A 15,658-nucleotide genomic window follows, 5' to 3' on the forward strand; every position below is an offset into this window, starting at 1 on the left:
GTACTCCAACTTGCCGATTTTCAATCAGTAAGAGAAACACACATTCTCTTTTCATTTTCTTCCTTCCTGATAACCTGTTATCCCTGAGCCATCCGCTCAGCTGGGGTCTGACATCCTCTGAGCTCCAGCCAGGACTGCGCATGGTTGTGTCTTCCTAATAGCTAGGTTGCATTGCCAAGTGTTTTTGTTGAAGAATAAGGGTTGTGAAGAGCTGAATGACCTCCATCTCCCCCAAGTGGTGTCCTCTGCAAGGCCGTCTGTCACACGCTGCTTTAGCATTGGCACTCCAGAAAAATATTGTAGCTAAGCTGGGAAGCCCTGAGCATGTTTTCACAGGGAAGCCCTGCTTAAATAACTCTTCCATATGCTGTACATCACTTTTATCAGCACTAAGATATCATGTGCATACTCTCTGGATACACAGTTGAACGAGCATTGAACTCCTCAATTCAAATTGTTCTGGCTCATAACACACAGAGCATCCACAGCTGCTCTTTGCTGGTTTAATCCCCAGCTGACCAAAACCTTATGTCCTCCTATGGGGAGGCCCAGAGTACTTATTCCACTGGAGTCTGGGATTTATGGTACCTATTCTGCTTTTGTCCCACATTTCACCCCAACTACTTGTCCTGTACTGGGGAACCACCATACCCTGTTTTTACAAGAAGTTTGGGAATGCATACATATAGCCAGCAATGTCTATTATAGCACCCCAAAATGGTGAGCAGGCAAAGATAAATTGATTGAAATATGACAGAGGTGCTAGCCTGATGAAGACCAGTATCTGGGAAAAGCAAAATGTGGGTCCTGACAAGAAATAGGGGTAAAAGCTTTGCTGTGCTTGGACAAGATCTAGAGGTGGAGGGGACAGAGCATGCAGTTACTTCTGATGTCCTCTGTGCTGGTGTCTTGGTCTAACTTCCATTTTCACTCAGATCAAAGGAGCCAAGTGACAGCTAGGGGCCACCTGATCCACATCATCAAATAGTAGGAAAGGATGTACAGCTTGTGTACAAACCCCTTTCTTTAAGCAGCAGCATGGTTTATGGCATTCAATCTATTTAATAAAATCCGCCAGTAATTCTGATTAATGCCTACCCAGAAGAGTTGCTGCTTACCCTTAGATCCAAAGGCTAAGCAGCAATAATCCAATCATGGTAATCATAACTTACTACTTTGATCTTCAGATAAAAGAGCCTATAGAAGCGCAAAAGTGTTACATCACCGCTATTTGGACAACTTCAAAGCATGTTATATACACTAATGAATTCTCCCAACACAGTCTTATGAGAAGTAATGGGAGGCAAATGTGTGAACAGGGGAGTAGAAGAGGAGAAGGGAGAAGATGAGTCCTCATATCGTGAAAGGGAAAAAGCAGTAAAAATAAGTACCTGTATGCTGTGAATAGGTGTAAGATGTGAAGAAGGGTCCATGAGGGCCCAGATGCAGGAGTCAAGTGCACAGGATGCTCTCCCACAGGAGAGATTCTCTCATTTCTTGAAGCTCTCAATAAGAAGCAGGATCTCAGGCTGCAGAGAGGCAAACAGAGGGAGGAGGCAGCTTTTCATCTTAGCAGTGCTTCTGAAGCCTTCAAAAATAAAGTCACCAAATGGATCTTAGCAGGTGGAAAAGGGGTAGCAGAAACACTGAACATGTTTTCCCTTCACAGTTTGGGATTTTTAATGTTAAAAGACAGGCACTCTTGTGCACATAAAGCGCTTCTAAAAAACACACTGGCTGGGGAGACCAGACTTATTCCTCGACACTTCTACTAGGGCTACAGTATGCTCTTGTAGAAAAAGAAAGGCTCAAAGTGAAAATAGGGAAAATGTAACTTGTACAGCCTTGGTGAGGGATCGCATTTTAAATTAGAAATGAGAGACAAAATGAAGGGAATCTTTGGGAATATTGCTCAGAGTCACAATCTTCCACTGCAGAAAATACTGTCCTTCTAGAAAAGGCCTTCCTCTCACCAGATTGGGAAATCTGAACAAAAGACATACAAAAAACCAGACCAAAAAGAACCAAGGCAAAGCATCCTGGAAAAAGTCTGAACTAAGTTATTGTAACATTGCCCCAAAGTTTCAGAAACAGAGCTCAAAATTGTGAGCACATGCGGATGCCTAAAGAGGATCTTGGAGGAATGAAGAACTGGTAGTGTGTAATCCAAAGAACAGTAAATCTTTTTGGAAAAAAGCTTTTTCTTCAAACAGACTTTGAAGAAGAGACTGAGGGACAGCATATGAAATCCAGCAACACAGCAAAGGACATTAGCACAACAGGCCATTGTTTAAAAAGAAGGATGAGTGCTGTTAAATCTGGGGCCACCTGAGGCTGAGGAAGTCCCTGAGTAATGAATCTCCTGGGGGGCTCCAGCCAGTGCTGCTGACAAAATTTTATGCTTGTCACCTTGCGAGTTTTTCTCAGCAAAGCAAACAAATGTCACAGAAGTGAGAAAAATACGTGAAGAGCCTTTTTTTACAGTGAAATTTTTGCTCAAAGGCATGATGAGAGACTTCTTTTTTTTCCCTTGTACAAAAGCTGGCAGAACTGCAGAAGAGGGATGACTTTGCCTTCCAACAGAGCTGCCAAGCAGCCCAAAGTGACCACGTGTTTCTCTGCAAACCTCTATCTACTCATCCCTTAAATTACCCTGGTTTGCAACGTGGAGAGGCGCCTGTACTTGAGAGGATGACAGTGTACTTCTTTGGATCTATCTGTTCTGCCTTTCAACCACACTCCTATTTTTAATTAGGGTTCCACCTCATCCATCTATCTTTAGCCCTTTCTTTACAATGTTTTTTAGCAGTACTCTAGAAGACTTGGGTGTACTATCCTGCAGTTTTAGGGATAAGAATCTCATTTCAGCAGCCAGTTCTGACTGTTCAGGGAAGGTGGCTCTCTCAAGTGAAGGATGTATCTTAGTTGTGCAGTTCTGCTCTGTAGGAGTGTTTTTATACCGCGGGTGGTACGTGGGTACTGCTGAAGTTGATGGGGGCTGGCTGACTATGTCAGTCCACGTTTGCTTGGCATCTAATGCTTCCAACACCATCCTTCGTTAGTTAAGCAGGTGACTTGTGTTGGTTGTGTATCAGCAGGCTGCAATTTGTGCCCATTGAGGACCACAGGAGCCCACAACCTGCAGACTGCTATTGGGTACATAAATTACCCACTGCATAGCTGGGCCCATTTGATGCTGCCTCTGACTGCAGGGATTAAGTGTCTTAGGAAGGGGAAGTGGGCAAAGCAGCAGCTCAGGGGTGAATTCCACCTGGTGACCAATGCTTCAGGCCACCCACCCAGGTGAAGTTCACAAATGTGATTTATTCTCTTCTCCTATAGTGGGGAACTGAATTAAGCTACCCATAAAGTGGCAGGGCTTTCCAAGGAACAACAGAAAAAAGAGCTTCTGACGCTAGTCCTCTAGTTAGGCTATTGGGTACCTCTTGCCTGTCAAAATGCTAAGTGAATATCTTGAAAGCAGCATGTAGCGACTCCACGTAGTCATGCTTATACTTAGCACTGCAGCAATCCAAGCTCCAATGACTGAAGAACCACAAGTGGCATGATGCATTTCTGACTAAGCAGGAAAGCTCACTTTAGAGAGAGAGGTTTTGCCCATTAAAGGTAAATTGAAGAAAAAAGTGCCAACATATTCTGCAAAAGAAGAGATGAAACAGTAGGAGAGGGACTATATACTGCTGTCCAAGGCCATTAGCTTAGGTAGAAAGAAACAGTACATAAACTATGGCTTATAATTAAAGTCTCACAGATATACACCTCCTGTTGAATCTGGGTGTTTCTGCATATTTGCAGACAATATGTTCAGTTGTCTCAATATTTACACAGCAAGTGACCCCAAGACTCCTCCTTAAAAGGACTTCCACTGGGATTCTCTGATCCATGTTGCCTCCTTACAGCGTGTTGGCTGTGGGGTTTGGTTGAGCTGATATGGTTTGCCTCAAAACATGGAAAAGAGCAGATATCCAGCCCATATACAAAAGTTAAGAAGCTCTCAAATGCTTTCAAATTAGAAAAAGAAAAGCAACAGAGAGACAGCATGGACTCCCAGTACCTATGCACCCTCAGCTTGCTTTCTCTGTCTCACAGGTTAATGTTACCCACAGGGAATCAAAATAGGCAGCTGTTACCTTTGTAGAAAAGTTGTGAGGGGAGCTGAAGAAGGAATTTGTACTGCTGGGAGAGATAAATGAGAATGTCAGTAGAGAACATTCTTATTTCTGTTTTTGTAAGGGCTCTCTTGCAGTGTCAAAGTCCAGCATTGCAGCCAGGGCTCCGGACTCTTATACTAGGCATTAGGGTTCAATAATATGTAAATGCAAACTGATAAGGGCAATAAAATTGATAATACAGCATGGAGAAACAGGCACTATAATCACTTCAGTTTCATGACAAACAGTTCATTTAGATGGAGCTTTGAGCCACCTGCTCCAGTGAAAGGTGTCCCTGCCCATGGCAGGGGGTTGGAACTAGATGAACTTGAAGGTCCCTTTCAACCCAAACCGTTCTATGATTCTGTGACAAACTGCTCATTCAAAACTCGCTGTGGCATAGCAGAGCATAAGAAGATAAGAGCTTTGCAGCATGTGTGTGATGGATGCACTTAGAACTGTTCCCAGCTCCACAACCCCATGCTAAGTTTGTCCCTCAATCTATGACTATTCACAGGCTTTTCAAACAAATCTGAGGTTCATGTCAGGGTGGGAGATAAAATGGTGAGACCGATCGTGCCAGATGGGCTGTGACATACACAAAAAAGCAAAGCTCATTTACACTGACAGAGTCTCATGTTGAAAATTTGTTTAAAATAAGAGCAAAACTGGAGCAAAATGTTTGCAACTAATCCACTACCAATTCAGTCTTCAGATAGACCCACGAAATCGTGTAGAGTCAGTATCAAATTAGCAGAGTAGTGCTGGAGATCAGAGGATCTGTGTGGGCAGAAGACCAAAAGTGGATTTGACCCACAATCAGTAGAACAAGCGTGTAAGAGCTTTTCTTTCAACAGTTTTGCATAAATTCATTCAGTGACAAATATGTCAGTTGACTAAGTGAGCCTTTATTAGAATTGAATTTAACAGCAAATCTGGGAAATCCTCCCAGAGCAACTATGGCTTTAGAATCCCAGATTTGCACTTCTAATTAAAACACTGTCAGTTTAGGTGTAATTCTCCAGAAGAAATGGGTTTGGGGAGGGGGAAGGGAGAAGTGGGGGAGAACGGAGATGGTGCTTGAGCAGTTTGCCAATGAGGTTTGTTTTGTTTCTTCTAACAAGACGGCAAAGCAGAGGCAAACTCCTGTCAGCTTTTCCTACCTTCCATAAGGGATAAGATCAAAGAGCAAATTGTTTGATCAAGGTTTGCATTTTGTTCTAAGAGATTACAGCTGCATGAGTTCCTTTTTTGTCTGTGAAGAATCCATCAATGCTAAGTCTAGAACACAAAAAAAAATCACATCATGGGAAGAAAAGGAACCTAAAATTCTTTCCTGGTTTCCACTTGTTTTTGCAAGGAAAGGTAAAAAAAAGGTCATCTAAGTAAGAAAATCAAAATGGTTATTTTCAGGTTTTCCATTAGACAGATCTAAAATAACGTATTCCAGAATTGTCTTTTAAATTATACATGTAGTAGGTAAGGGTTTAATGTATTACAGAAGCTGAAGGAAAATTATTTGTAATGAGAAAGCAGAAACAAAATTGTTTACCATGTTAAAATTACGTCTTTTAGCGTTTCAGAAATGAAACATTAAATAATAGAAAAATGCAAAGCTTGGGAGACCCAAGTCAGCCATTTTCAGACAGCTACTTTTAGAGGACATTTGCAACCATTATCTTTTCATTCTGATTATTGAGAATATTAAGGTTTCATTTACTATTTCAGAATTTTCCATGGCACTGAAATTCTGGTTCCCAGCCAGCTCTAATTGTAAGTAGATTTTGCATCGTGGATAATGAGGGCAGAGAATTTACTACTTACTCCTGCGAGGGTAATGTTGGAAAGGAGCACCCTGTTCTTCCTACTGTGCTGTGAGGGCCAAGCAGGACCCCAAGTCAGGGAGAAGATAGTGGTGGGAAGTGTGATTTTAGCCAGCATGGGCAGGGCTAGAGGAACAAACCGATAGATCTTAAATTGGATTCTGGAAGAAAGAAGACTGTAGGTGCAGAAGGAATAATATAGGTAGAAAAATATACAATCTAGTCTATTCCATCCCTTTGTGCATCCCAGAATTAGCCATTCATTAAATCCTTTCACTGTTATCCTTGTTTATTTTATTCAGATTTTTTTTTTTAGATCCTGCTATTGAAAGTATTACTTATGATAATGAATGTGAATAAACCCAGAGTTCAAATAGACAAATACAAACATCCAAACCTTAGTGTACCTTTAAAGTACTAAACAGTGTGTTCCATCTCACCTTTTCTCTGCAGCGGGCTGAGTCACTAACTTGTTTTCACACAGCAGAGAGCTGATTGCCTTCATGTTAGGCTCGAATGGATATGGAGACATGTAAATTCTCCATGCAAGAGGATTTAAACCCCAAACTGCCCATTAGTGAAGAGAAATGAACTTGAGCTAGGGCTCAAGCTGCAAAATATTTGTTGGTCAAGCAGAAGGTCATTTTCTGTTATCTAGCTGTGGAGTGAGATTTTGAAACCCTCAGAATGACTTGGAAGTATGAGGTACATCTACTCCTCTGTGACTGCTCTTACTAGAACATAAACATAACTCTGAAGTCCCACTGGCTTTTGACCAGGCTTTTAGCTCCCTAGTGTTGAAGTCACTTCTAGAAATGGAACATTATCTCCTAAATTACAAAGGCACTTTTGCAAATGTGTCCCATGATGGTAGCACTGCTGCTCTCCTGCTTGGTCTACAGAAGTAACAGAACAAGATCATAATGGATATTGTCTTTCCAGCCACTTGCAGTGATAAGCAGTAATAGGCTTTGGCTCAAAATCTAAATAGGCAATATGGTTATACAGAGAAATCCAGTTCATTCTGTTTAACCTGTGTTCACCGCTACTGAGCCATGGGGATCTCACATGGGATCAAATCTGCTCATGTGATGTTTCATCATGACTTATATTTTTTAGTATATTGCACTAGCCTCCAAGAGCCTTCATCACCGGCCAGTGCTCCCTTGTGTTAGATGCTGCACAACCATGGAGCAAAGGGATGATATCCTATAGAGCCCCTATGTTGAATGTTTTCTCTACACATGTTTACAGCAGCCTAGATTCACAGCTTCTAGTTCCAAGTCAATCTACCCATGAGGGCAAACACTGCCCATTAGCAGTGTCTGCAATAAAACATCATACACACAAAGCCCTAGCCATGCTGGCAATCACAGCAAGCTGTTTGTCTCCTCTCCTTTCCTCCACAGTCTATGAGAGTGAGCAATCACGTCCTCACAGCATCTCATGTCATGAGGAGAAATGACCACCACCAGCAGCAGACACATCCCAGATGAGACTGGTGAGCAACATAGACATGCATCCTGTCTCATCTGGCTCCCATGGGAAAGAAGCTGCAGTCCCCTCTCCCTCTTTCCCCAACCCTCCTTGTTTCCTCCCAGTTTCAATACCCTATAGATATATTTCATGCTGTCAATGCCAGGTGCAGAGCTGGGGAACATAAGCCATCTGCAGCTGACAGCAGGCAGTCCCCGTGGGGTAAGCCAGTAATGAATATCACCAGGATGCTGAGGATCTAGAGGCAGGAATCCGGCTGACTGCCGCTGAAGGGATTGAAACAAGTTGCAGAAATATCCCAGCTTCGTCAGGAAGGAAAGGCTGTATAATTTACAGCTGAAGATGAATGTGATTATTTGCCATGCAAATGGATTTGCCAGCTCAAAGTGGCCTTCATCAGCTGAGATTGTTCTATTTGACATTATCTGGTTACTTTCGTTTAATGCCTCTGTGCCTTTTCTGAGCACTTCCTTCCCTGAGCACACATCACCCAGGCTAATTAGAGACAGGTATTTTTTGCCTCTTCCCCATCAATCTGAAGACATGTGAGCTGAATCCATAGCTGCCTCCCTCCCCATTCTCTCTCTAAATCCGAAACAAAAGGTAAAGTTGTTTGGGCTGACAGCCCTGTTAGCTGAGTATTCTCTGCAGATGGGAAGCATGAGGGTCACATTTATCTCACCTAACTTCAGCTACTTAAAAATTAGCAGTTCAGCCCAACTTAGTCATCCCAGTTCCTTCAAAATTCAGTAGAGGGGGAGGTCTACAGAGGCACCTTTTCCCAGCCTGAGATAGATGGGGTGAATCATCCCTACTCATCTCCAGAGGCTGTTTGGTGAATAGGTCTCTCTTAGAGAGAGAGTGTAGAACAACAGTGCTGCCCATCTGCCTGCCTTTCTCACACCATTCAGCACTCCCACAACAAACCTCTGATCCCTCTCTCTTTCTGGCAGTTATGGGGAGGCATAAAAAGAAGGTAATCTGGGATGAGGGATTGTTGGTCAACTCAGCCATGTTGCTGCAGTTGCCAACGAAAGAGGAGGTTTGCGTGGCACACTGCAGCATAGAGTAACCAGCATATAGCTTATGGTTGGAAACCATGTCAGTGAGCTGTAGACATGAATAAATCTTCTTAGTCCTACGTTTCTTGTTTTTTTTAAGATCTGGATGATAATGAAAAGAATTCATGAACTTGCTATAGTATCACCTTGGGGATGGGTCCTGTAGACTTTCCTGAAAGACCCTGCGAAGTGGATCCTTCAAAGTCATTGACTGAGGTGGTGTTTGTGGTGAGATGGATTTTGCTGTCCAGTTTCAGAAAAGCCCATGGAAGAAGAAACCAGAGGGGAGGGCAGAAGTCCTTTCAGTGAGAGCTGTAAAATACACTGCTTGTCCTTTCTGTCGCTGTAATGCCTTGCAGTCATGTTTCCTGCAGTTTCTCTCTGCACTCGCGAAAGCTGCTGTGATCATTCTTCAGGAGTGCGAGGCTGACAGTGGATGTGGTGGGATGGGTCTTATTTCCACGTGTTAAAGCATGTGCTGTGTGGTGTGAGCTCAGTCACTGTGCCTGCTTTCTCCTGGGAAGTGATCTCAAGGAGTTTTGACTAAAGAGTTGGTCTAAACAGGGAGGTGACGTGATGTCTGCAGGAGCAGCTCCCCTCACACCAGCAGCATTTAAAACCAGACTGGACAAACTGGAAGGGTGGAAACTAGATTAAGTCATGTAGTTGGTGGGCTACATGGGTTTAGGTCTTTTTCCAGCTCTAATTTCAGAGATTTGCAGGGTATGTTTTTTCCCCTCAATGGAGGGACAGGGTGTGCAGGTTTGTTTGTCAAGTTGTGGTAAACCACAGTAAACCATAGCAGTTGGACCCAAGGCTTCATGCAGACCAGGACATAGAGTAGCACACGCTATGATGAGCTGGTCCAGTGTCCTTAGCTGGACTGTGATATCTCTGTGTATCATCTGATAAACAATATTTCTGTGGAGTGACTCAGGTCAGCAGAAAGGCGACACTGAGACATGGAGATATGATCCCCCCGACCCAGGAGAAACAAGCACTGATTCTCATGGACAAGTCCTCCTTAGTCACTGTCTGGCTTTATCAAATAGCATTGTAAATTACCTTCTGCCTGGGTCAGTGCTGTGCGTCTAGAGAAGGAACATGTAAATACTTTAGACAGAATGCATGAATACTGACATCACCCTGAAATTATCTTCCACTCTTAAAAGCTATTCGAAAAGATTTTAATATAAATTAATGCCTGCTTGACTTATATGCTTCTATAGCTATCTAATGGTTACAGATAATTGGCTATTTGACTGCAGCTAGTGCAAAATACCTAGATTTTAAGGCACTATTATGAACATCTTGTCTAACCATCTGCTTAATACAAACCAGAGAATGTCAGTGGGCAAATTATTCATTAAGGCTATAGCTACTCTCAGAGCTTCAATATGTCTTGTAGAAAAACACAGTTTTGGTTTGAAACTTCGGGTGATAAAGGAGCTGACCCAGTGCTCCCAGCTGGTCTATGTGCCTGGTCTTGACTCCATACTGGCTCCCCTCCCTACTGGGGTTATGTGGCACAACACAAACCTTGCCAGAGATGCTGTTTGGGTGTGTATTGCCCTGCCCAGATAAACCTTTCTCATAGTTGTTCCCATGTCTTGTTATGTATATTATTATATACTCTGAAAGGAATTGAAAATCAAAGCAAGTTCAATCAGTTTGTTGTTATTTTTCTTTCATTATGAATATTTTATTCACCTTCTAATTACACTAACACCTTGAAAAGAATACTAAGAACTGAGACAGACCTTTGGCTTTCCTGGAAGTGGCTGGAGAATGTGACTTTGAGCAAATGTCAGGTAAACGAATGACCTACCAAGAGCGGGTGCAGTGTTTGACTCTCCTCTCTGTGTCCAGGTCTCTCTCTGGCCGCATAGTCGGTGGCGTCTGGTGGTTCTTCACCTTGATCATCATATCCTCCTACACAGCTAACCTGGCTGCCTTCCTCACCGTGGAAAGGATGGTTTCGCCTATCGAGAGTGCAGAAGACTTGGCCAAGCAGACGGAAATCGCCTATGGGACCCTGGAAGCTGGCTCCACGAAAGAATTTTTTAGGGTAAAAGGGGAAATGTAATGCAGATATTTCTATTAGCCCCTTGTTTGACAAGTCCTCCAGGCCCATCCTCTCTCATCCTCAGCTCTGTTTTTTTCTCTTGCTTCCCCTTTACTAGGTTAGGACCTGCTAACCTTGCCCTTAAACCAGCAAAAATCTAGTTTCCTTGTGCCACTCAGAAGGCTGAGAGTGTGTCCAGTATATGTGATATTCTGTGACTGTAAACACAAATCTAGAGTATCTGTGCACTTCCTCACGTTACTGAGGAGCTGCTCTAGGCAGCTGCAAAAGAAATAATCTCCTGATTTCCAGTTTGTTTTGCCCACAGTTTGATCCACAAAATCTCTTGCTATACACAAATACGTGGCAGAAATCAGGGGTTCATCCACACCCTGGTGCAGAAATGGCAGGAGGTTCATTAACATCCTGTTACCCCTTTTGGCTTCCTTGGCCCATCCGATACGTGGGTTCGGTCCAAGCTGGAAATCTCAGCTGTCACCCAACCCCCTGTTAATGCTTCTGTTGGATTTCTGCTGTCCTATGCAGCGATCCAAAATAGCAGTGTTTGAGAAGATGTGGACCTACATGAAGTCAGCCGAACCCTCCGTTTTCGTGAGGACGACAGAAGAGGGGATGATCCGGGTGAGGAAGTCGAAAGGGAAGTATGCCTACCTCTTGGAGTCCACGATGAACGAGTACATCGAGCAGCGGAAGCCCTGTGACACCATGAAGGTGGGAGGTAACTTGGACTCCAAAGGCTATGGCATTGCAACGCCAAAGGGGTCTGCACTGAGGTAAGTAGCCTGGATTTGCTTCCTTTTGCCAAAACACCCAGCAAATCAATGTATGCACACAGTTCAATCTCCATTGCCATGTAAATCACAAAAGCTTAAGGCAAGGAGGTGGGGGAGGTGGAGGAAAAGGGATATGAAAACTCTGCAGAATGTGCAGGGAAGTAAAGCACCCAGCTCCCACTGAGCAGCAATGGGAGCATCTAATTATTCAATCCCTGCATTTGGAAACCGGATCCTGGCTGATCCACTTGCTATGAATGTGTCTGCTGTATTAGGTGATGGCAGGGGGGCTGCTGTGGTGTAATCATTGGTTTCACAGAGCATTATCCAGAAGGGACGTTCATCCTGTGCCATGTGAACTGCACAGCTTTGCAGAGTATGGTATTACCCTGGCTGGGATCCGTGCTTGCAGAGGGAGTTCTCATGGGGAAAGCATTTTGGTGCTTACTAAAATGAAATGTGATTTGGAAGGGGTGAGGAGCCAGTTTTGAATAAGCCCTGCTAAAGGTGTGCATTTTCACTCACTGAGTCAATTCAGATCCTGGCAAGTGCCAAATTTATGGCAAGTCCAAATGAGCACAAATCCTGCATTTCTGAGCCCAGACCTGCAGCTGTCACACGTCTTTGCCTATAGTCACATAAAATATCTTTGGAGACCTCACTTTAAAAAGAAGAACCCTTAAAAAGTACAGATCTGAGTTAGTAGCAGAGCTTGGGCACTGCACACAGCGTACTCCTGGATGTGAGCTGTCCCCTGTGAAGTGCATCATGCAAACTGACCTGCTCAGAGCAGTGTTACCACAATCTGCACACTGAGATGGTGATCTGAGTCATGTCAGAGGTGCAGTGCCTTTTGGATGCAGCTGAGCACATTCCTCCCATTACAGTCACGAGCCATGTCAGTTGTAATGATTTAATGGGACTAGTAACTCCTCAGAAGCCATAGCTTTAATTAATCTGATCGATGCCCCAACTGATATATTTATTGAACATATTTTAATCAAAATATTTTGATCAAAATCATATGTGTGGGTTTATGCTTGTTTGCTAACATAACCGAGGGCAGAGACATTTAATCCATGTTCTCTGTATTACTGGAAACCAGCAGAGCATTTTCTGATGTATTTGTCTGGTCACACAGCTCCCAAGCCAAAGCCAACCCAACAAATCAAAGATGTATCAGCTGGTAGTGGATGGGGCCCAAAGATTTTGATTACTCCATTTATTAAGTCAGTTCAAATTAGATTCAGCACTTCCCACATCAGCAACAAGCACATGAATGCAGTGCAGGTGGTCCAGAAGGTAGTTCTTGCATCCAGCGTGGTTCAGGCTCTGAAATGACTCAGGGCCCTCTAAACGAAGGTGGATCTATTCTCACAGCTTTGAGATGTTTTCTGTTGCACTCTCTCCAGTGTTTGTTTTCTGTCTTGCAAATATCAAAATTAGGATATAGGTCTGATACTATTTACTTATTTAAACTTCAATCTTGTATCCTAATTTTGATATTATAAAACGAACAAACAGGAACATCTTACCTGCCTTATAATCGTTGGCATGTGAAGGAGCCATTTATCATACTTCTAAGAAAAACAAACAGCAAAGAAGAAAACTGCATCAATCATTTTAATTTTGCAGCTCCAAACATCCCTCTGCTAGGCATGATTCCAAAAATTCCTAACATTTCTTTCGGTTTCCTCTTTTTCATCCTGGCTGCATGTACAACAAAATTCTTATGGGCCTAATGGCAAAGAAGGAATGCTTGATTTTTCCATCCAATGGTGTTTCTTTGGAACAGTTGCTGTCAGTTTTTGTCCCATTGCGTTTGTTTTGTTCCTGTTGTTTTAATTGTTTTAATCTTAGTAGTTCCTTACAGTCATCATGTAGTGTCTGTTTTCCCCCTGGGGTCCTGCACGTGAGAGGTGGCCCTGAGCAAGGTGACATTCATGAGGCATCTGTATAGCATGGTCAGCCTGTCTCTTATTCAGGCTTCATCTTCACTCACTTCCATCCACAGAGCCAGGTTTAGAGGTACATGGGACCCAGGCTTATTTTAGATCAGGTGTGTGTTAGAAACTGGGCTGCATTTGGATTTTTGATGAGACTTGTCCCGTTTGTTGCTAGACCGCTTTTCCTGCATTTAAGAGAGCTGATTAGGAAAGGATCCTAGAGAGATGCTAAATGAGAGTTCACCATTGTTTTTCTTGCTTCTACATGGGAACACAATGCCAGGATATTGCCACAGATGAATAAAAACAAGGTTGAAAATCCAGAAATAATTCTTACATGTGTTGTAGCAGGTGCAAACATCTCCCTCGAACCTGAGGTGCTAAAAGAACTTGTTTCTTCCTCCTAGGTGAATCTGGCTTTGAATATCTTTTATCCCCCAGATGCTAAATTCAGTTGCATTTAGACCTGGCTGAGATGGGCAATGATGGGAGGGCAGAAATTACACCTTTCAACACCAACTAGTTCAAGGTGTGATACTGTCTGACATGAGACAGTCATGCAGATGCAGAATCCACCCATTTACGTGGCAGGAGCTCATCTCTACTGTTGGACAAGTGATCAAAAAGAAGGCAAAAAGCCAAATTATCCAGAACAGGGGGAAAAAAACCAAACAAAACCCATGTGAGTCTGGACTCGAGGAGTAGGGAGAGTTTTGAGATAGAGATGTGGGAGACCAAGTTCCATACTGACTTTAAAGTTCCCTAAAATACAAGTCTGATTTCCTAGAGTTTGTGAAAAAACACAAAATGTTCCCTATTTAAAAACCACTTTCTTTTAGGACCACCGACCTCTCGGTCAAAATACATTCAAATTTAAGTAAAGCTTGTTCTGTGTGCTCCCCATGAGCTGAAGAGAGAGACAGCTAATGGAAATGAAGCTTCCTAGGGAAGATAATACATAGCACTTAGCTCATGGCCCCCAAAATCATATGGCTGATAATTACGCTTAGGGAAACTGCAATGCATTTACTTTGTTAACACCTTTTACCCACATAGAAGCTACAATGTATTTTGACTCATTAGTTAACTAATCTTTTGCAGATGGTTCAGACATCAGAGTGCTAATTAACCTGTATTCTGCTTTGGAAGACAGAAATAATTATGATTTACTTAGTGTTAAATTCTTTCTGGAGCTACGCTCAAATGTTTCCACTGGCTTTAAAAGCAACCAAAGTTACAGTGAAAGAGGGAAAATACTCAACCATCTTGGCCTTCACCTTCTCTCGGACTGGTAGCAAGCCTGTCTTTATCTGGATTTTGCTTTTTGAAGGCTGGATTCTGCTTGAAGGAAGCTCCCAGTCCTTGTGAAGGCTTCAATGCTCAGATGGAATCCCAACAGGCAGAGCCATCAAGGGCTCAGGGAGGTCAGCATTCCCTTCCTGCTCACAACCATTGTCTTTTAGAACTGCACTACAAGAAAACAGCCCCTTGGTGAGGATTTCTTGTAGTGGTGCAGAGTGCTATGTGCACAAGTTCTCGGAGATGGAAGCTGCAAGGTCCTTTGCCTTTTTCAAGGTCTGTTTATTGATATCCAAATTCTGTTGGTAGGCAGTTCAGCCCTCCATCTTTTCCATGCTTTCTAAAGCCCCCTCATGTTTGTGCCTCAGTGTGCTTAGCTTTATTCCTCTCTTCCATGCAATGTGTACAGCAGCATTGCACTCGCTACCTAGCATCCAGAAACAAGCTGTGCCCATGTGCAGCTGCTGCACATCCTGAGTCAAGGTGCTCCCCCAGATGCTTACCACTGAAATTGGTGAAATGTGTGTGAATGGGTCTGAGAGCACACTGCAATGCAGTTTAGATTTGCAGGCTGTCCTAAATCTAAATCACTGGATTTCTTTCTTAATGGTGGAGTCTGCTCACCATCCAGACTCATGCAATGTTTTCCACGAGCAGGGAGATGTGTCTATGAAACATTGCAGCAATCCAGAACTCCAAGTTGTTCTCAGGTGTGTGCATTTAAATAGTGCTGCAACCATCCCGTAGCCTTTTGATAACATGGCAATGATATCACAGGGCACACAGGGCCGTTCATAGCTGACCAAAATTATCCGAAATGAAGGAATTCACTTCCCAAAGCATAAAATGGTCTTAAGTCTCTGAGACACTGGGAGCTCTGGAAAACACTTGAGGGAGGGAATGCAGACCTCAGCATCAGATGAAATAAGATGACCAGGTTCTCTGTTGTGCTAGCATGGCCTTTGCACAGGGTTTCAGGAAAAGCAATGGTGAATACCACC

The 15,658-nt window shown here is 43.2% G+C and overlaps 1 protein-coding gene across 3 annotated transcripts in view; it reads left to right on the forward strand.

The window, feature by feature from the left end:
* The window catches only part of GRIA1 (glutamate receptor, ionotropic, AMPA 1), a 118,714-nt gene that overhangs the window by 92,086 nt on the left and 10,970 nt on the right, over positions 1–15,658 (forward strand). For all 3 annotated transcript variants that reach the window (XM_010013677.1, XM_010013676.1, XM_010013678.1), the window contains 2 exons: positions 10,423–10,621; positions 11,165–11,412. In XM_010013677.1, coding sequence (XP_010011979.1) covers positions 10,423–10,621; positions 11,165–11,412 — 447 coding nt within the window. The remainder of the gene's footprint in view (positions 1–10,422; positions 10,622–11,164; positions 11,413–15,658) is intronic.

The sequence above is a fragment of the Nestor notabilis genome, unplaced genomic scaffold (assembly GCF_000696875.1).
Source record: "Nestor notabilis isolate BGI_N333 unplaced genomic scaffold, ASM69687v1 scaffold4594, whole genome shotgun sequence".
Lineage (NCBI taxonomy): Eukaryota > Metazoa > Chordata > Aves > Psittaciformes > Psittacidae > Nestor > Nestor notabilis.